General features: G+C 38.5%; 1 protein-coding gene across 1 annotated transcript in view; it reads right to left on the bottom strand.

Moving 5' to 3' along the window:
• Positions 1-22,164, bottom strand: part of LOC108108545 (ecdysone-induced protein 74EF) — a 44,595-nt gene extending 22,431 nt beyond the window's left edge. Inside the window, exons 1-4 of the mRNA XM_017216620.1 lie at positions 21,757-22,164; positions 17,687-18,319; positions 17,318-17,599; positions 16,640-17,105 (exon numbers count right to left, since the gene is read on the bottom strand). Coding sequence (XP_017072109.1) covers positions 16,640-17,105; positions 17,318-17,599; positions 17,687-17,770 — 832 coding nt within the window. The 5' untranslated portion in view covers positions 17,771-18,319; positions 21,757-22,164. The remainder of the gene's footprint in view (positions 1-16,639; positions 17,106-17,317; positions 17,600-17,686; positions 18,320-21,756) is intronic.
• Between the last annotated feature and the right edge of the window lie 257 nt (positions 22,165-22,421).

The following is a 22,421-nucleotide window of genomic DNA, read 5'->3' as shown; positions in this document are numbered from 1 at the left end:
TGAAAAACTCCAAGTGGTAGCTGGAAAAACTCGTCGTTGTCGTCAGCCGCAAAACAATGGCATTCATCCTACATTTTGGCCCGAAAACAAGTTGCTCATACGCCCCATTGGCATTGTTTTGCTTTTCCTTTCTTTGAGCCACCCCCTCAAGCCCCGTCGATTCAGCGCGTCAGCTTCAACTTCAGCTTCAGCTTCAGCTGCTGCACTTGCACTTTCTTTTTGCATTATGGTCTGGGGAAAAACTTTCGATTTTCTCGCTTATAAAAAGAAAAACGCAAAAAAAAAAAACAAAAAATATTTAACTTGGTAAGAAAAAGAAAATGAAAGCGAAAATGCGAAATGGAAACGCGCAGCAAAAAAAATCAGGGCAATCGATGGTGCAAGGAGGGTAGCTGACGCTGAAGCTCAAGACCTGAAATGTGTTAGTTGGCGACTTCCAATTGCAGTCTGTCTTGGCCTGGGACCTGCCGTCAATTGCGCTAAATGGCAGCGGCAACAGCAACAACTACAACATGCAACAGCTATGCTCAGCTCAGTTAGCCATTTGATTTGATGTGGCAAGCGTAATGGGCTCCAGCTGAGTGCTAAATGCAGGTCCATGTAGACAGGCCCTCGGGGCAGCGTCATGAAAACTAATGGAACAGTTGAAGTTCGGACATAATGGGAATACGGATGGAAGTATCTGTTGATCGGGTTCTTAAGGGGTATTATATACATAAATAAATTTTATAAACCATCATCAAATCGGAGCTATATTGCAAGATTGCATTTATTATATATCTACGAGGATGTCGTGTTATGCTTAACCGAGATTGAAATTTTATAATAGTAGGATTATAAGGTATTAGACTGGATCAAGGTCTTCAAGAAGAATAGTTTTTATCTATATAGAAAGTGTTTTAAAAACTTCAAAGAAGGAATATACCCTTTAGCTCTTATTTTAAAATACATAACAGAAAGATTCACTCAACTTGTGGCCTAATTTAAATGTCAATTTAAGTGAATAGCTGATTTAGGCAGGAATTTAATATTTTATTCTGTAATTTCTCCTTCAAATCGTTGAAAAGCAAAGTATTATTTTTTATTTTCAGACCAGTTACCTAAAATAACAGTTTTTTGTGTTAAAAGTCCTTTAAGTGTAATAATAAAACTGATTTATTTTACTGCATTTTGATGGTGCACGAAAAACAGCTTTTGTGTTGATGGTTAAGTAAAGAATTTAATTTTATATTCCCTATTAAATAGTTATTGCTTGACTTTTATTTTAAAAGGCATATCAGTTACTAACTCTCTGCAATAAACCTTTTAAACGAGTTTCCTAGCCACCTCTTAACCGATCATAATGATCACTGTCCGCTGCATCGAACTTGGCCCACTGAATGTCAGCGTTTAGCCCGTCAATTAGCGGCAGCCACGATAACAACTAACGGCAGAAAAACGACAACCGCAGATGTGAAAGAAAGGAAAACCCATGATTTGACCAACCAAGTTGGATGACCAAGCCGCATTTGTATGCAGTGCCATTCGGCCATTCATAATGAAAGTGAATTTCGCATAGTTTTCCTTGCTGTTAAAGCCACCATGTGAAGCCAAGCATCGATCTGCTGGCCAATTTCTAATGCTGTTCGCTGATCACTGTACATTGCACGGCATGGCTCGGCGGTATCTTTTGGCCAAGACTCCAAGCCAGACCAAGCCATCAGCAAAACCAAAAACCAGTTGCCAGTGTTGGCCAGGTAAGGTAAAAGTGTCTTAGTAGGCCGCTTTTGGCATCGTCATCGCTCGGATCCGATGGGGATCGTCTTGGATCGGCTGGAATCGGCTTGGGGATCGTATCGGGTAACACTGACTGACTAACTGAGTAACTGACTTCTTGGTCATGCAACCAGCGTATGCAGAAACATCAAAGGAAAAGCTAAAAAGAAAACGCAGCAGGCCATTCCTCATGTGGCCTGGCCATACAGTTTCACATTCGCTGATTTTCTTTTCTTTTCTATTATTTACATTTTATTTTATTTGATTTTTTTTTTGGTTTTCTTTTTTTTTTTGGCACAATCATTTGCCTGCTACGTCCACGTCCGTGGCGGAAAGTATTTATTTTAATTAACGAATCGCGTTGGAGTGCCGAGAGTTTTGATTTCTTGCTCGATTTTCTTTCGATTTCCGAAAGCTATCAATTTGAATTTTTACTTTCGCCCACTCGACATTCGATCTGAAATATCAATGCAGTTTGTTGGTTATACGTTAAGGGTTTCCCCAATTGATTTTTATTTGAAACTGAAAGATTTGTTAGTCATATTTGAGGTTTTCTTAAGAAGAGAAGTTGGATTTTTGGGGTTTATATATCTTTTTCATTAAGATATCTGGGGTAATGGGCCAAGTTTGTAAGATTTTGGGTATATCTTATCTTCTTAACTAAACTAAGATAGATGGCGTCTGACCTATTATGAAAATTACAACTTAATGAAATTCAAGTTTAAAATATAAATTAATAACATAAGGTATCTTGACAACGAAGTTAAGTGTTGCTTCATGACTATATAATATCTTATTATTAGAAAGCAAAACTAGTACTATATCGTCTTCAAAGCAGAATTACTTTTCTAGCATTTTTGCAATTAACCCAAGTATATCCACAACCTTTTCTAGAAGACTAATAAATTGACCCCGTCCCACCCCGGCCCAGAGCGTTCAGATCCTTCCCAGTGCAAACCCCCCGTAGATGGTCGACTTCTAATGAATATTGAAATTCAATGGAAACATTTCTCGAAGTCTCCGGTCTCCCGTCTCCGTCGCATTCGCCGTCTCGCTCAGTGTCAGTCGCCAAACAGACAAAAGTTGATTAAACTGCACAATAACAAACGGCAACAACAACTGCAACAACGGCCATTTTCAAGTTCAAGCTATTGTGAGTCCGCAAGATACAAACGTAAATTCAAAAGAGCATTTCGACTGGAAAATTCCCAAAAAAAAACTGAAAATAACAACATACTTATAATCGAAAGCATCCAACCAAGCTGGAATTGCAGCAAAAAATATAAATATCGAAAAAAGACAAACGAACAAGTGCAACATAAATCCCAAGCGAAATTCTCACACATTATTAAAGCGTTGATTACCGTCGACAAAAACAAAAAATGGATGAAAACAAGCTTGTTTATAAAAACTATTAACTAAAAGTGCAAACTCAATGCTTCTTCTGCATAGTTTTGCTGTTGCTGTTGCTTTTGCATTTGCGTTTGTTTTTTGTTTTTTGTGCGTTTTCATTTTCATTTGGCTTTTCGGTTGTTTTTGTTGTTTGTTTACGTGTTTTATTGAAAACGATTTTCAATGCCATTATAATGCACTTCGTCTAGGTGTGTGTTTGTCTGTGTGTGTTGTAAATGCAAGCAAAGCAAACGTCCGTCTAACTGTACGGCCGTCAACCGCAGCCATTGGGGCAGAGACGTTAGAGGTAAGGCGGTACGGGTTGGGGGTAACAGTATGGGTAGGGGATAGTGGGGCGTACATGACGACGGTGACTGCAGCAGAGCAGTTGGCAGCCAACAGCAACTGCGACGCCAGCGTCGACTGCAACTGCTCATCCGCCAGACGATTTGCTAGTGACTGCCACTAAAAATTACTTGAGGGTCGCAGGGAAATGAATCTTATCAGTAGTATTTGCTGAAATAAATTACGTTCTATCAGATTTCATAATCTGATATGCAATATTTAATAATGGGTTGCAAGTCTCTAGTATTTTCCATGTAAGCTTGCAAACACTGTTTCCTTTATCTCTTCATATTTGGAATGAAATTATTATTATTTCCTAGTGCTACAAGGACCTCGCACACAAGGATAACCACATTTATCACTCGAAGTATGGATGTTGTATATCACTTGTAGACATTTTCTTATTCAATTTATATTTAGTATCTCTTTTATATATTATATACATTATTTTTTAAATATTCTAAAATGACTCATTATCGTAGTATACAAATCGTATATAAGATACATATTGGGCTAGGTTATGGCTAATAAATACATACTTGAGGTAGGTCATAGCAAATAAAATGCTTAAACTAGCGCTGAGCAATAGAGACTTGAGGTTGGTTATATATGAACTAATGGAAAAGGTTTTATTAGAAAGCTTTAATGAGTTTTAGACATTTATTTTGTGTTACGAAACTTATAAAACAATTTTCTTAACGAAGTCAAAAGATTTTATTGATTTTTAACTGCAGATTAAAGTATACAAATTGAATCTTAATGTTTAAACCAAAATAAATCTAGGTCTTTCAACCTAATACTTTTTACTAATTAAAACATTTTCAATTGGCGCAGGAAACTTGTGGATGTGCCACCGCTTTGTTGGCCACACCCAGACAGCGCTAAGCGGGTCTTATTAATATGTTGCCAAAGGAAAGTTTTCACCGACATGGATGGCCGGCAAATTGATCGTGCAATAATTACTGCATAGCAGATAGCAGCAAGTTGCAAGTTGCTGTTGCAGATGCTGATGCTGATGATGAAGTTGTTGCTGCTGCTGCTGCAAATGGAAAGCAACGAGAGGGAAAGTGTTGCCGCTGCCAGTTGGCAGTTTTCATTTTCCATGGCATGCTGCTAATAATACCAATCATAATGGCGCATAATAGACACACTGACATTGAAACGAGGCGGTACGGGAGTGGGAGGGGTGGTGGACGGGTCGATGGGCGGTATGGTAGGGGAGCGGAGCGGCAGACAGCGTCTGCTGCCAACACGGTAGCCCGAGTGAGATCGATTGGCATCGTCGATCATAGCCAGCAGCAGCAAATAGCAAATACCAAAAGCAGCGACGCAGCAGCAGCAACAGCAGCAGCGGCAGCGTCAAATTTTGCAACAGCAACAGCAGCAGCAATAGCAATTGCTATTGCAAACTGCACAACGGCAGCGTCGACGACTGCAACGACATTCAACTGATAGAAGTCAAAGTTCTGAGAGAAGGCGACAGATAACACGTCACTTGACTCGAATGGGGACATGGACAACATGCGTGCCCCCTCTCAGCCCGTTTGCCCCCTTCCGTTTCGTTTGCCAGCAACTACAACTACAACTATAGCAACAGCAATTGCAGCAGCAACAGCAACATCAACGACGACGACTACGACGAGTCCGGCACTCGCCGCTGCCACTCGAGAATCGCAATGAATTGTCGTTAGCTTCGCCATTACCCCACGGGCAGTTCACTGGGTTCTCCTGGCCCCCGAGTGCCCCTGCTTACCTCCCCGCGATCTCCTGCCATCACCCCCTACCAGGGCCATTCGCTCAGATCTCTGGCAAACACACAGAGAAATAAACTAGAAGTTCTGTTGCTAACTTGTTAGTTAGATATTTTATCGTAAAATGTTTGAAGTTTAGTTTTTCCTAGATCAGTCTTCTCTATCTTCTCTAACAATGTATGAAACTATATTCAATCCATCCGAAAACCGATTGGGAACCTTCTACTGAAAATTCATGTCAAAAGAAGATAATCTCTTTCTCTACGCATATTTAATTAGGGATAAACTTAAAAGTATTTTTAATCGTGGTATTTTCTGATCATAAACTAATTATTTATAAACATCTTTTACTTATATTCAATTAGGGGTACATTTATATCAGGAAATGTAAAAAATATTTATTAAAATCTGAGAAATATTTGCTGAAGACCCTGGCAACGCCTGCCTAGATAAAGATCTGGAGATCTAGGGAGATGGGCCCGTAAAAAAAAGCCTTAAGTCTTTAATATCATTGTAGTTATCTTATATATACCTTCAAAATATATATCTTATACCCCTTAGAAAGATGTTTTAAAGCTCTAGAGATTGGTGGCTCAAATTAACTCTAGTTTAGATACTACCAATAATTTTTAAGTATTAGGAAATATATTTTAGGTATTAGATAATAAAAAAAAATATATAGTTTTAAAATTTATTCAAATAAAAAACTAAAGTTTCGAGTGCACTTTTTGTTTGCAATTTCGTATTTTATTTAATAGAATGTTGCGCGTATCGAACACTGCCACCGCAATGCAATGTTGCAACGGGCAGAATCGCGGCGATCGATCTATGGCAGAAGGGGCGGTTCAGCTGGGGGCGGGGGTGTGTCTCGGTTAGGCGGCGTTTATGGCCGTTTGTCTGACGGTAGCACAAACAGCGCGAAAAAAGAACAACACACAAAAAAAACATTTTTCAATTTAAATTGTTTGTTGTTGCTGCCGTTCTGGGTTGTGTTTCGATCGTATTTCTCCTTTTGGCTTGCTTTGTTTTTGCTCGGCTTTTGTTTTATTTTTATTTGAAATTCTCATTGCGTTGCAATTGCAGTTGTTTCTGCTCGGTTCGTTGTTGTTTCTTGGCGTGTATTTGAAAGCCAATGTCTCTGCTAGTCGGTGATTGGTAATTAAAGAGGGTGCCATAAGCTCCTGCTTTATCAGACATATATTTATGGCTATTTCGAAAAGATATCTAAAGACGGAAACGCCAAGGGTAGTAATAAATAGCGAAGGTGTAAACTATTCCATAATAAATTATGATTAAGGATGATAAATTTTGATATAAGAATTCTATTTAAGAAGGCAATTGTTTTTTTATATTTATTAATTTTATAATAGGAAGATCTATTCTTTCAAGCTTCAGTGATTAAAAACTCCTAGAATGTGGTCTAAAAGTATGCAGTACATTATTCAACACCGGAAATCATATTAAGTTAATCATGTTAAGTTTATATTTTTAAGTCTTAACATTTTTGTGCCACAAGTGCTATGTATTTTTTAAATAATAAAAATATTTAGATACAAGTAGGCAGCATTTTGGTCTTAAACTTCTACAAGGGATTAATTTCCTGCAAGTAACGATCATACATTAATCAAAATCAAACGAGTTATTTCCACTGATCACTGCTCCAAAGCACCCTGTACACTGCGGGCTAACGCACAATTACCCACAGACTCAAAATGCATGGCAAGAGACTCGAACGCCACTGCAACTATATAGACAAATATATATATATATAGATAGATATATAAACACATTGAATGCATTTTATTTGCTTAGGCATATTTTTAATTTGCGAGGAAGGAGAACAAATAATGAGTGCTACACAAAATGGCACACGGAGCGAAAGAGACGGAAGAGTTGCAAGTGAACGAGCGAACTGCGAGCTGCGAATTGCGGACTGTAAACGAGCGCGAATGCACGAGTACCGAGCAATAATAATAGCAACAAAATTTTCCTTTTCTAGGTCTAGGCCAGATGCACAATTACATTCTAAAATATGCACACAGCTGAGTATATATATATATATATGTATATATATAGCTATATCGCCGGGGAGCGAGCAATGTTGCTGACGTTTTCAGCTCCGGCTTTTGCTTTCAGCAGCAACAACAGGTAAAACCGAATGACAGTACTTGGGATTTAGGGCCACCACTTGACTTCCCCATTATATCGGTTCTATATGTATAAATACTATATATAGGCAAAGCGATATCCGTGATTATTCCGCGACTTGAACTAGTCTCGTTCTTGGTTCCTGCAACCTATAAATATTAATATATGGAGGCATATATATGGCCGGATTATCGATGCACACAATGTAGTCAGACATCCGCCTAATATTTTCTGCAACTGCAATGGTCGTTGGCATTGCTGTTGCAGTTGTTGGTGTCGGTGTTGTAGTTGCACTTTATGTTGTTCTTGTACACCTCTTACGCATGCAATTTTCGCTTTCGTTTTTCACGTTTCTGTTTATTCGTTTTGAAGGACAAGTCCCATGTGTCGATGTGTCTGGGTGTCGATCTGAATACCGAACTGCAACAACCACAAAAACAATCTATTTACGCATAGACAATGTTGCCGCATAACGAGTACGCAATGGGTTAAGATTCCTTTTAGGTGTTCATAAAACTTAAATATTTTACTTTAAGTTTGCTTGTTAATTTCCCTTAGAAAACCAATCTTCTTTTCATACAGAAATACTCCCCTAGTTTTTGCAAAATCCATTGCCATTCTTTCATTTTCCTTTCACATTTAATCTCTATAGCAACCTTTTCTTTGCTAGGATAATTCCCTGCCATTCTCCAACATAAAAAATATAGTTTTTCCTGCAGAGAAATGCATTCAATTCGCCATTTTACACAGCCAATTAGTCTTCTGCATTTATGACACACATACGAAGCGAGACGGTTTTCCGCTTATTTTCCCCCATTTCCCGACACTCGCTAATTCCAAATCGCACAAGCGAAAAGGAGAGTGCAAAGAGACATGCATATCCGTTGCCACAGATATATATATATATATATTTAGTATTTGCCATATAGTATATAGTGCTTCGATTCAGATGTGTGTCGGCATGATCAGAAGGCTAGACACACCAGATGACGGATTTTGTCCAAAAGTGGGGGTGTGGGACTGACAGGAGGAAATAATTAGGGGCAACACGTCGATCAATTAAGAAAAAGGGGAAAGGTGGTCATGGGGTTTATGTGGGTGAATATCTCAATACGGCATTCCTTAAAATACCATCAGACATGACAAGACATCTGAGAATCTTTGGCCTGTTAAAATTTAAATATATTTATGTTCTAAACTAATGTAACTAATGTAAAGTTATTTTAATTTTCTTTAATTGGTTCCTCTATTTGAGAATCTCTTAATCGAATATTTGGCAATCAAGATATTTATTAATTACGATATTTTTTTCTTTCGATAGAATAGTTATTGTCTAATATAAAGTTGCTCAATAAATTTAAACCTTTTTATGACCTTTGTAAAAATAATAATAATTCTTTCTAAAAGTGGAAATTTAGTTATCTGCCAAACAACGATATTGAATATTAAATGTAAGGTTTAAAAACAAGTAACACCAAAAAGTAAAAAAGAGGGGCGTCTAAAAATATGATTACGATGTTTAATAGAAAAGAATGATCATTTCTTATCATAGAAACTTGGATAAGTTAAGCTTAATCAAAGGAAGCTGATCCAACTTAGTTAAGATCTGATTTCCTCAAAAAACAACTGATAGAAGAGTCAACAAACTTAAGAGTATCATAGAAATAATCTTAATCGGAGCTCTTGATTAGTTAACCCAAAGATATTTAGCCAGGAGATTTAATCTTCCAATCGATCATCAAATTTTGTGCTGTGCAGCAAACATTCTGTTTGCCAAAGACGGAAAATGGGATATGCAAAGAAGAAGCGACAACTCGGATGCCCATGTTCATATATATACATTCATACAAACTATACATATATATATGTAGGTATTTTATAGCGCCGGAGTAGATTCTTTCCTTCTACATTTCGATTGGGTGGGATGGGATGGGATTTGGGTGGGGGTTTTTGGGTGGCGAGGGGATCGACGAGCATTGCAAAAAGGGGAGCACAGAGCAGAGCAAAACAGAGCTTTCGCACACTGCGAAATGCTTATATGGCAATCTGTGTGTGTGTCTGTGTGCCTCGCGTGTATTTATATGCGCCGTGTGTATGTGCGTTTGTTTGTTTGTTTGTGTGTATGTACGGGTGCAGCGAACTAATTCAAGGCTGCATACCACACACGCTACGGCAAAAATAAAGCTATCACTGTATTTGTCGCGCTCTCTTTTTCGTTCGCTCTGTGTTTTTTTTCGCCCTCTCTATCTCGTTGTCTATCTCTCTTCGCGCGCTCCCTCTCATTCTCTCGCTCTTCCGCGCGCATTGCATTTGTGGTCGTGTGTGCAAGACAAGTTCAGCGCTAAACATTCAAAGTCGTTGCGATGGGCAAAGCGGGTGTGTGAGGTGGTTTCCAGGGGGTGGTGGTACGGTTTAGAGGGGTGGAGGGGCTATGAGATCGCACCGCAGACTGCGACTGAGAATTTTGTAAGGTTGTATCATCATCAGTTGCTGTTGCTGCCTCTGTGATGTTGCTGTTGCTTCTGCTATTGCCTTTTGTTTTCATTTCTGCCTTTTAACGAGATGCGACGGGCGGCACACGCTCTAATGCAATCAAAGGCCCAGCGAAAAACTGGAACTGAAGCCCAGTTTAGTTCAGGGACGGTTCGAAAAGGGCCTAAAGCCGGGGTAATAAGTCAATATCAAAATATGCAAAACAAATCAAATAAGTAGATATTTTAGAAAAAAATAAATTTTCATTATTAGTGTTTGATTTTATTACGGGACAGATAGCCTTGTCATAATTTCACTGGGAAGATTGTCTTGTTTCTTGTCTTAATTTGTCAAACAAAGGTTAAGACTTTTCAAAATAAATATAGCTTAATTCTTGTCCGGTTAAGAAGTGCTGAATTTTTCAGTAAATAAGTTTAGTTTTTAAACAAAGAGTTTGAACTTATTTGATTTAATATATAAATAAAGAAATGAATCTAAAACAAAGACATCATAAATGTATCTAAATTTAAATCAGGAACAATCGAAATTTGCATATTTTCCTCCCGTCGTGAGTACATTGAACATAAAACACAGAGAAAATGCAAACATATGTATCTCGATTCCCCCATCTTTATCCTATTGCATTATGGTTTTCCTCTCTCTCTCTCTACTCGCGCTTTTCCGATGCGGCTGACTGTTGTTGTTGTGGTTATTGTTTTTGTTGCTGATGAGGTGAAGGTGAAAATTTGTGCAAAACAGCTTGCCGGCCCCCTTTTCTATGGGTCCCAGAAACACAAAAACAGACAATAGGGACGCCGAACTGGTTGCATGTTGCCGCTGTGTTAATGGGTTACAGTGCAATTAGGACAGCGAAAGGGGAAGACAATGAAACCGTAGTTGTGTGTGTGTACTATATAGACATAGATATTGAATCTGATTAATATGTAATGAGAACGGTTATGCAGGCAAGGGAAAGTAGGAAGTCCTTTGACTATGTAGGAAGTCCTGATTTCAGTTTCCATTCATCTGATTAAAAAGCACTACTATTCTCACATTCCAAAATAAGTATCTAAGTATCTTGAGATAGGGAAGGCTTTTATTAACACAGAAAAATCAATTTAAAATTTATTCATCAGCTTAAGGGCAAAGTTCAGGTTACCCTAAAATTTTCCAGCCTCATTCCTTACAAAATTATCTCGATATATCTCGGCCCGTCCCAAAAACTAATTAAGCGTTTCCATCTGTGAGCTGAAAAAGTGCCACTGGACCATTAATCAATCTGCAACTTGACAAAATGGCGCTCGGAATGACTTCATTGGCAGTACAAAAGAGAACGAAGCCATAATGCTGCTTATATAACGAGGCTAAGGCGAGGCTCCTGCCAAAAAACGAGAACACGGCAGCAGCAACAACGACATTAGCAGTGGCAGCGGCAGCAACTAAACGATATCCGTTAAAACTTGAACTCGGCGGTCAACCTGCAATGCGTACAGCAACAAATACAACAACAATAACAGCCGGGGAACGAATTTAGATAAGTCGCAAAACAAATATAATATAAAAAAAATAAAACAAAAAATGTGAATACACAACAGCAACAGTAACAAGAAAGGAAGTTAGCTTGATCAAGTCGAAACATTGTATACTCTTGCCAGTATTAACAGAATTTGTCAGATTTAGATCACTTTAGTTTTCTAGTTTATGATTTGTAAGAACTCTTCTTTGTAATTAACACACCTTCTTTACTTAATAAGTATTTAAAATTTATACTCATTGACATATTTTATGGTTCCTAATTGCCGTTCTATGGCTAACAACTATAAATATTTTCTAAGAAAATCTTCATCAAGGATTTTAGCCTTTACCATACAATAACATAAAATTATGAGCAAAAAGGTTTTCCATGGATTATAACTGAATGGAAGAAGATATAATTCATCTAGACTTCTATAAAATGTACAACTGGAAGGATATTTATTTAAAGGTAGAAAATTCGACAAAATATTCAAAGTAAAATTGACAATTTAGTTATGTTATATTCAACTAACTGATCTGTAATGAGCGATAAAACTCATATTCTTACTATACCCTTTCTTAGCTATAAGTAAAACAAACTGTAGATCCAAACTAAACTACCCTTAGCAGGCGTTTAAAATAGAGAAAATACAACAGCAACAGTAACAACAAATGCCAAAGCAATCAACAAAATTGCAAAGTGCATTTTGCAGTGGCAACGTTTGGCACTCAGATTTTTGGGGAGGCGAAGGGGAGGTTTCGTGGGGGCCTTTTGGGGGTGGGCAGTGGCAAGTGGCAAGTGGGGAGTGGGGTTGTCGCTGGTGACAGTGACGTGCTCGGCCCGGTTCGGTTCGGTTCAGTTCGTTTGCTGGCTGGCAATGGACAAATGAACGCCCCTGACATCGTTAGTTGTTGTTGCTGTTGTTGTTGTTCATGTTGTGTTGCTGCTGCAATTGTTTGTTGTTGCTACTGTTGTTGTTGCTCTTGCTGTTGTCGTTGTAATTGTTGTTAAACGCTTTACTGGCCGGAGCACGCAGAAATCCTGATTTGGTTATAACAACGCACATTTGAAAAGCGAAAAATGAAAAAAACAAACAAATCTAGCGAAAAACGGCAACCGCAACAACAACGGCAAGCAGCGGCAGCAACATGATTTGAAATTCAAATTGGCAATCCAAATCTAAAGCCAAAAGGCAGCCAAGAAATGCGTGCACCGAGCTGTAGCCATGAACAGTGGCTAAAATGATACATACTCGCACTCGTAGAATAGAAAATGTCAGCCGGAGTAATCAAATAAATAATCTGGCTAAGTGCTGCCAGGGATGGCGAAGAGCGGCATTTTCAACCGAAAGTGAAACTGAAACCGAAACTGCAACTGCAACTGCCAACTGCACTTGCAACTGCAACAAGAAAGTGAAACGTGTGATTTCTTTTGGGCTGGGAAATGCCATTGCAAGTGAAATGTTAATTTCAGTGGTATGCAACATACAATTTCCAGGAATGCATAATGCAAATTTAATCAGCAACTTGGAATGACAAAAGCCTTGAAAGTGTTGTAAAAAATCATGTTGGTAACATGTTTTTAGACTGGGTATAAGCTTACATTAAAGTTCTTAAAAAAATTATTATGATCATAAGATTAACGAAAATACTTAATATTTGAAAATGTATGTCTGAAGCTAATAAAGAAATAATTAATATGTTCAGTATTCTACAATTTCAAGCTGTACTAAAAAATATGTTAACATTAATTGAACTTCCACAATTCTAAGAGCAAAATACAGAAAAAAGAATCAAAAACTAAACTAAAACTTAATTTTCATGAAGACTCAAGTTTTGTTTAAATGCCTTATTTTGGTGAAACTAGATAAAGAAATGATTTTGTAACTTCAAGAAACATACTATTTTTCGATCAATAGTACCCAATTATGAACAATGGATACCCAGTGATGATCATTTAAATACATCCCGACATCAAAAACCAACAATTATTCTCTAATTGTGGCTAACAAACGAAACATAAATGGACATGCAAAGTGAACACTTGTAAATGAATTGCTGAAATTATCAGCAATCAAATGTACAAACAGAATTGGTGGCCACCAATCATTCTGTCAGTTGAATAGATCCCAGGCAGCGATTTTCCCATAGCACCCAGCCCTCGAGTGAGCGGACTAACGCAGAAACTAACGCACTTTTCAAAAAGCAAAAAGTATCTAAAAAAGAATAAAAACTACGGCTTGGTCGTGTTGAACCCCTTGACATTAATACCAAAGTCGCAAAGTCTGACTCGAAGAGAGGCGCAAGAGATGGCTGCAGGGGTTTCTAGATGGAGGTTTTGGAGGAGCTTTTGTGGCAGGGGAGCACGAGGCACGGGGCTGCCTGTGGCCGCCGCAAAAGAACCTTGGACTGACGCTGAACTCGCTGCAAAGTGAACAATCTTAGCCGTCTACGACGCGTCGGTAGCGTTGACGACCGCTCGCAATGTCAACGGCTCGAGCAGCATTTCAATGACTACCAACTGCCGCCTGGTTTGCGGATCCGAGTTCCAATCCGAGTCAGAATCTGAATCTCATTCCGAAACCGAATCAGAGTCGTTGGTGCTGTATCCTTGGAATCGAGAGTTCAATGTTTGGGCCGTGCGGCGCTTGAACCCATGGCATACACCAAAAAAAAGGGCAGCAGCAGGCAGGACCGTCTCGTCCTTTCTTTCCTCAAAATAAATTTAAAATCACTTGGAGAAAAGTTATGGCACTAATCGCTCATATTTTATATCTATTACTGAGACAATTTATGAGTTGCCTTTCAAAAGTTTAATTCTTAATATATTCTAACGTTAGATAGTTTTTCTTTGCTCTTCTATGAGTGTATATAAAGTAAATTATTATTTAAAATTAAGCTCGAAAATAAAACCTTGAAATTGAGATTCAGCCCCAAAGTATGCAATGTCATATTTTCGAATGAGAATCCTTTATAATGTAATTTTTGAACTATTTTAAAAACGTCTGTAATTAAGATTGCTACTGAGTTTGTGAAATGTATCTTTGAATTAATTTAGTTTCAACACAAATGAAAATGTAAGGCAACTGATTTAAACAAGAAATATAAAAGATTATCAATGGGCCTTCCAATGATTTAAAATCATTTTATAAAGCTTTGTAGCTTTTTACATTAGTTAACATGGCAAGAATCTTTTCAAATAACTTTAAACCTTTCATGACACTCCCGATTTTCATTTTTCCTCACCGTGTATTAGAAAAGTGGGTGGCCATTGGGCGCAGTACCAAAATGATTGGGCCTCGTTCACAGGCTGAACTTCAACGAAATTGTTCAAGTTCAAGGTTGCCGGAAAGCCCGATTCGAACCCAAAAGACCCAAAAACCCAAACCCAAACAGTCGGCTCTTTGTCTGCCGCACGCACACAATCACACCGCCATACACCATAGACACTCACATTATCACGCACACGCACAGTAAAATGGCCGAGGAACGGAAAGGAGTGTGGGCAGCCATTTTGTCTGCGGCCCGAAACACCAATACAGTCGAAAGCTTGGGCAGACGGCAGCCTAAATACATGCACATACATGTATATAAAGGCAACATTTCCTATAAACGACCCAACAGCCACCCACACAAACACAGACACAGACAGAGACCGAGGCAAATATCCTTTTGACCTTGAGCGCACAATTTCCACACGCAAAATTTATTGACCCGACTGTCTGAGTTGGCTTCGCCCCATTCGGAAACTTTTCGAAAAAACAAAAACGAGCAGCGAAAAAAAAGGAGCAGGACCCGCCGACTCCTCGCTGCGCTCTGTCTGGGCCTTACTTTTTTGTTGCTGCTTTTTGTTTTCCTTTTTGCCAAGAAAAGGAAGTAGGTGCCCGCAGAAAAGGGCGGAGGCGCCCAAGGACTGTGGGTGGTTGCGGTGTGGCATTCAGACGCTTCCCAGAACCGGGGGCTCCGTCTGCCTTTCGTGTCAATAGACGGTTATTTGTCTGCCTCCTAGAAAACCCCTCCCCTAATGAAATCCCTACCCCAGCGGGGGATATATCCCTACCCGCCCAAATTTATATATATATATTTTTTAGGCAGAACGACGACGACGAGACAACAACCCGAACGTCGACATTTATATTTCAGTCTGAGACTTTTTGAGTGGTTGAGTGGCTCGGTGGCTCAGTCGTTAGGTGGTTGACTGTCTTGTGGGGTGTTGGGCGGTGCTTTATTTTTGGGGCGAGGAAGGAAGACATCCTGTCGGGATTTAATAAACAAGTTACTGGCCTTTTTATTTATTTCTGGCAGTTGTTTGGCCGACAGTTTGGCTCTTTCGAGGAGGGGCCTTTCATACAAATTATTATTTGGCCAGATGGGAAACTCAATTAGTTAAAATACATATCTCCATAATGAGACATTTTCAAAAGATAAAAAACAAGTTTGGTAAGCCTTTAAACAGCTGCAAAGCTGTTCATTTTCTCCAATATTTTACTTTGATTTCTTTTTTTTTAAGGCGATCTAAGTTTCACTGACATTGTTATCTAAGTTTTTTAAACTTACTAAAACAATCTAAATAACTTAGAAATGAAAATGAAATTAAAAAATTGGTTTAAAAAAAAAAGAAAAACCAAAATGAAAGCTTTAAAGCTTTTTAGCCAGCACACAAACACTCAAAACCTTGTGTGAATCTAAAACTGTAAGCATTGTTCAATCAACATTCAACTGTTTTTAGCTACTTTCAAGCTCAATATGTAGAAGTCTGTAATCCAATGTAAGATACATGTAGAAAACTGTATATTGTAAAACAGCTTGATACAGATGGCGCCACTCTATGCGCCAGAACTGGTAAAATACTCGTGTATAAATCATGTAAATAACAACTTATGGCATCACTGCTGAAAATTGGATGATGTGGCAGCGCTCGAAATGCCGCCAAATTTAAATTTAATTTAATTTAAATAAAAATAAATCATTTAAAAAAAAACGATTTTAAACGAACTTCAAAATGAATGTTATGACATTTTAAAACATAAGAAACAAATTGTAACTGACATCAATACGATTTTTGAAACGATAGAAAAAGTTATAAATTTGTTTAAGTTAAATTAAAATTTGTTCGAATTTCAAAATTTCCATTTCCGCCTTGAGTTTCTTCAAATGTTTTTTATAATAAAATTTCAACTCTCTTTAAATATTCCTTTAAAAATTGATTTAAAATTACAACTTTCTTATTTTAGAAAAGATAATAAAAACTTTTGACTCACCGCTGAGTTTTTCCAGTCGCTTCTCGATGTTTAGGCACTTGGACATAAGCTTCTCGACGAGCAGGGGATTGGCAGCGGCGCTGGTCACAAATCGCGGCTCCTCCGCCAGCGGCTGTCCGCCCATGAGGGCGTACTCCAGCTTGGTGGCACAGTCGCCGGCTACTCCGCCGCCGGAACCAGCTCCTCCTCCTCCGCCGCCATGGCTGCTATTGTTATTATTGATCAGATCGCCACAGAGAGCAGCAGCTGCAGCGGCAATGGCCGCCGAATTAGAAGAGCCGAAGGCTAGGAGCGCCTGCTGGCCACTGGCATCGCCGGAGTCGGCTAGACTCGCGGCCACCGAATCGACCAGACCCTGGGCACTCAGCTGGGCATTCTCTTTGGCTAACAGATCATCGTTGGCCACCACGGCGGCGGCCACGCTGGCAAAGTCATCATCGGTGATGACGTTATTGTTGTTCTCCTCCTGGGAAACATTTGATTGCAGCGGGAGGAGCAGGAGTTGTTACAGCGGAGAGGGAGAGAGATGAGCAGAAAACAGAAAGGGAAGACAAAACAATGATGAAAAATCCATATATACATGTTATCATTATAATCTAAATATGGTTTTATAAGGGCATATATGTATGTAGTATAGGCAGTTGTTAAACTTCTCTGTTCTGTTCTTGGCGGATGTACATTTTCGACTTTCACCTCGACGGTGGCCAAATCGGACAGCAGGCTCTCGATCTCGAAGTTGCTCTCGGAGAAGCTGCGGAACAGCTCGTCGGAGGAGTCGCTGCCGCATAGCGGCTCCACCACCACGTTCACGTTGCGGGCTGCCGCTCCATTCAGTTCGTTTCCGGAGGGTCCCACCGATCCCACGACACCGCCTACTACGTTTTGATGCGGATTGTTCGGATTGCCAGCTGATTGGATCGAGGGATTCAGGTTTTCCGTTCCAGTTACCGTAGAATCATCCTGAAATTATAAAATTATAAATCATTTAAACAGGTTCTTAAAGTGTAAATAGAAGGTTAAATATATAGATCATAATAAAGTACTTACAGCTATGCATGTTGCCAAGTCTAGACCACCAACAATACGACCATCGTTATCCGGACACCAGAGCAGTGCATCGTCGAAGGGCATCGCTGATAGGGCAAAGCCTGCACTGCAAATACTGTTAGCTGCCAGCGTGTAGCCGTTTCCTGAATACCCCTGCCAGTCGCGAAAGTTCTGATCAATCTTGATGCCACCCAGGTCCAGGGTTCTCCTCTCGTCTCAAACCAGGAAAGTGTTAACTTTGTTTCGCCACCGAAACACTCCTCTCTCTATCTCTCTGCTGTTCCAATTGGATTTTTGTATACCTATCACACTTGGTATCAAAATTTGGATTTATGTTTTACGTTTTTCACAATTTTTCATAAGATTTGCTTGGGAATTTTCGTTTTTAGGCACTTTTAATGAGACGGTTTTGGTTTGGTTGTTTAAAATTTGTATAAAGTTGGCTTAGCTTTAGTCTAGTTCCGCTTCTGGACGTCGTTCAGATCGCACAGAAACGTAAGACGAAAGTTTCCTTGTCGATGTGTAAAAGTTGTTAGTTCGTTAACACACTTTAAAATGTAAACGTTAAAAAGTCCCTCCGTCTTGTATATATATATGTTTAAATTTAATATTATTTTGGCTTTATTTTGGAGTCTGAAAAAGAAAAAAAGGGGATTTTATTAGTATGATGGTTTCAGTATAACTATTATTTAAGTTAGAAAAAATCTGAGATGAATGTATAAAATGAACTAAAAACTAACTGAATTACTGTATTTTTAAATAATTTTTAAATTTTTTTCCTGACGTTATTTTTCATTATTATATAAAATACAATTTTACATGCCGAAAAACACAGCATCTAAAATAACCTTTTCTTCGATTTGTATACTAAATTAATTCATAAATTATTTAATCTACGCTTAATTAGCAATTTTAAAAGCCTTTTAATTTACTTTTAATTACTAGTAATGCTGTTTATTATTTATAATAAAATCCTCCCGCAGCTTATCTAAAATCACGGCCTCTTAATTGCATTTGCAACGTACTTTCTTGGGGAAATTCCAGACCATCTGAATTTGCATCTGCACCCCAACAATGCCGCATCATTGGGCAGCCATTAAAATATTTACATTTATACAAAGCCGATCTGCAGGCAATATATACAAATATATATATATATATATATATATAGCTGGCAAAAGGCAAGAAGAGGATGAAAATATAGAAAGTCGTCTCGTTGCATTGTTTCAATTTTTGCCTTGTGGCTTCCGGTTATAACTAATTTTCCTCTGAATCAAAGTTTTCCCTCACCTCAACGCTCTCCTTTCCTCTTTCTATCTATTTTTTTGTGTTTGTGTTTAAAGTTCAATAACATTAGAAATTGCGAATTACAACATAAAAGCAAGAGCGGAAAGAAAACTCGGCGATCGGGACAAGCTGCTGCATCCAGAGGGAGGGCGAAAGACGCGCAGCACAAATTTTGTGGCAAACTAAAACTGAAAACTGCAAGCAAAAAATAAAGTAAAAAGACAAAAACCAAAATAGAAGCAAAGCTGGAAAAATGCTTTTTACATAACATGTTACTGAACTGAACTGAGCGGCAGCGGCAGCGGCAACAGCAACAAAAACACACACAACGGCAACAAGTTTTGCACTCGCCAAATTCATTACAAGTGAAAGTCCAAAAACAACAGCAACATCAGCATTTGCAACTGCAACACCAACAACTGCAGTAACAACAACATGCATCCACGGCGCAAAAAGTTCGTTAACATTGAACTACGAAGCAAACGAGGCGGAATACGAAGAGAAAAATGTGCATAGAAAAAAATAAAACTGCAGCAAACTTGAAAGCACTCACAGGCAGCAGCAGCAACAACTGCAGCTTTAAGTGCCAGCGTTAGCTGAAAAAAATACATATTATAAAATAGGAGATTTACGAAAACAACAACATCTGTTACAGCGGCATTAAAGAAACAATGCAATCATAACCTTATTTTTAATAACTCCAAGTAAGGAGTAGCAATGCTGGCAGATTTAAGATGATGTCATCTGATATATGATATATGATATGATCTATTTAAAACATTTTTAGTGAAATATTATATCAACTTAGAGCTTTTTATAAATTTACGAGTCTAAGATGTCAAAATAATACTTTGAAAAAAGGAATCACTAAAGAATTTATATATTTTAATACAAATAATTTAAGAGGAATGTAATACGAAAGTTTCTAAACGTCAGTCAATATTATTGTAGTAATAGAAAGACTTGGAAAATAAAATCTAAATTGTAAATAGAATATTTGTAAGCATATTAACTAATGTTAATGCAACCTCAGTTCTCTCTGTTTAAACAAATTATTTAATCATTTAATCATAAAATTCAACATATTGCATAGTTTATAGTCTATTAAAGAACAAAAGGAATCTTAAGAAAAATGCCATAAAAACATCGAAGATAAGTTTATAAAAAACAAAAAAAAACAATAGAAAGATTAAAATTACAATAAATTCAGCAACATGACATCTTTCAAAAGAAATTACATCAGCGAAGTAAGCTACAAAAGAATGCCAAGCAACTTGAACATAAAACACAAAAAAACGAAAAGATTGAACATCTTTACATCTTCCCCTACTATATCAGCATTAGAATTCGATAGAACCAAAACAATTGCAACATTGTGTGGGGCACACGAGCAACACACACACACACACATACAAGCACTGCAGCAACATCTAATGCAGCAGCAACATGCAGCATGGACATTACAACATTGCGCTGCCTGGCACCCGCGTCATCATCATTTCTCTTTTTCACTCCCAATCGCTGCTTTTCTTTTCAGCCTCTTCGGGTTTTCCACAGCTTTGCTGTTGCTTTTGCTATTGCCATTGCTATTGCTATTATGATGCGCATGCGCGGCGGAAAACTCGTTTTTCATTATTCAATACAAGCGATTCAAGCCGCTGCAACTATTTCACTTTCCAGCCAAACTGCAAGTTCAGGCGCAAAAAAGCGAAAGAAAACTTGAAAGAGCTGAACAGCAACAACAACAACAACAACAATTGAGAAGCAAGAAAGGAAAAGCCGATGGAAAACCTACAGCTTCAGCTTCAGCTGGCGCCAAGTTTGCCATTTGCCCGTTTACTGTCCGCCATTCCCCGAGGCCTGAATTATAATTAGACATTTGGCCCGAGCTGTGCTCAACATTTATGCAAAATATTGGTTCGACGCCTCTCACCATTCCTCCCCCCATTCGCCCCTTTTGCATCGCTCATAATCACATAGCCACGGTGCGTATACGCAATCTCTGATTAGCGCGGCAATCGTCAACACAGATTGCATAGAAAAGCGCCCTGGCATGTGTACTTATTTGAGAATCTACACTGTGCTACCAGCACTCACTTCCTGGTTTTCCCCTACGAGTGGCTGGCAATGAGAATTCCCGATTTGGGTGCGGCCTATCAGCGATCTCCGATTGACCGGTGGAGCGGTAAGCAGTAAGCGGTAAGCGGTCAGCAGTAAGCGGTAAGCGGTCAGCAGTAAGCGGTACCTAGCACTCGCACTCAGAGTCATCGGGTGATCGAGAGCTCTCCACATTGCGGGGTGTTCTTTTCGCGAAAGTTGAAAGCTTTCCAGTTATCCCTGGGAGTGGTGACCTTAAGGTAGCTCAAACGGCCTCTGCCAACGGCAGTCCATATTGGAATTTTGGATCGGAAGTCAAGTGATATGTTTACGATATGTAACTATTAGTACGAGCTTAATTTAAAATAGATATAAGTATCGCTTAATATTCAAGCCACTAAATAAGTAAAGAATATTTATTAAAAATATTATATTCATTAAAGTGGATATTAAACTGCAAGTCATAAAAGTGAAATGTTAATTGAAATGTAATTTATACCATATTTACTGTAGCTTTCTTGGCTTGCTATTATTAACTTAATTCGAATATATAATATTTTTTGTAAATAATACACTAACATATTCTTAAAATCATCCTGAACTCAGTCTTAAGTCTTTCAATTATAAAACCCTTTTAAATAATTAATAATAATAGAAGATAAATTCTAAATATATCTACCACTCACCTTTCGCTTTTTTGTTGTCGTTGTCCGTTGACGATCCTCGACGTTGCTGAATGTTGTTTGCTTACTTGCTTATTCGCTTATTTGTAAATGGTTTCGTTGGTGTAAATATATAAATTTTGATTGTTTTTGCTGTTTGTATAGTTTGTATATTGAACTACGTATTAATTTGTAAGTTAATATTAATATTATTAACCGTAAGGCAGTGTAAAGTTATCAAAAAGTTGTTGTTTGCTTTCTTGGGTTGATTCACTTGTTGCACATTGACCGATGCGCCACTTGATGTTGCAGTTGCAGTTGTTGTATTTTCTTTGCCGCGCACACGGGCGCATTGTATTTAGTTTTAGTTTGTTTTTAATAAATTTATATAAATTTTGGCTTTTTGTGGCCACCGCACTTGTCACAGGTTAATATGGAGGAGTTCAAAGGGAAGCTGTCCGTGAATTAGCCGACTTTTTCGCCGATTTTATCTTACAGCGAATGCGATAGATGTATAGAGTTTTATTGCCATTAGCATCGATATTGATGGCATTGACCAAATTTGCATCAGTTCCCAGTTTGCTGCTTTTGGCACGCATTTATGGTGTTTGAAGGTGCGCTGGGGCATTTGGGGGCTGCGCGGCGGCGGTGGGCGTGGCCCCTGAAGACGTCTAACTGACTCCCAAAAT

Source organism: Drosophila eugracilis, unplaced genomic scaffold, assembly GCF_018153835.1.
Source record: "Drosophila eugracilis isolate 14026-0451.02 unplaced genomic scaffold, ASM1815383v1 contig_2154, whole genome shotgun sequence".
NCBI classification, from domain to species: Eukaryota; Metazoa; Arthropoda; class Insecta; order Diptera; family Drosophilidae; genus Drosophila; species Drosophila eugracilis.
Note: the sequence above shows the minus strand (reverse complement) of the source record. Positions and strands in the feature narration are given on the sequence as shown.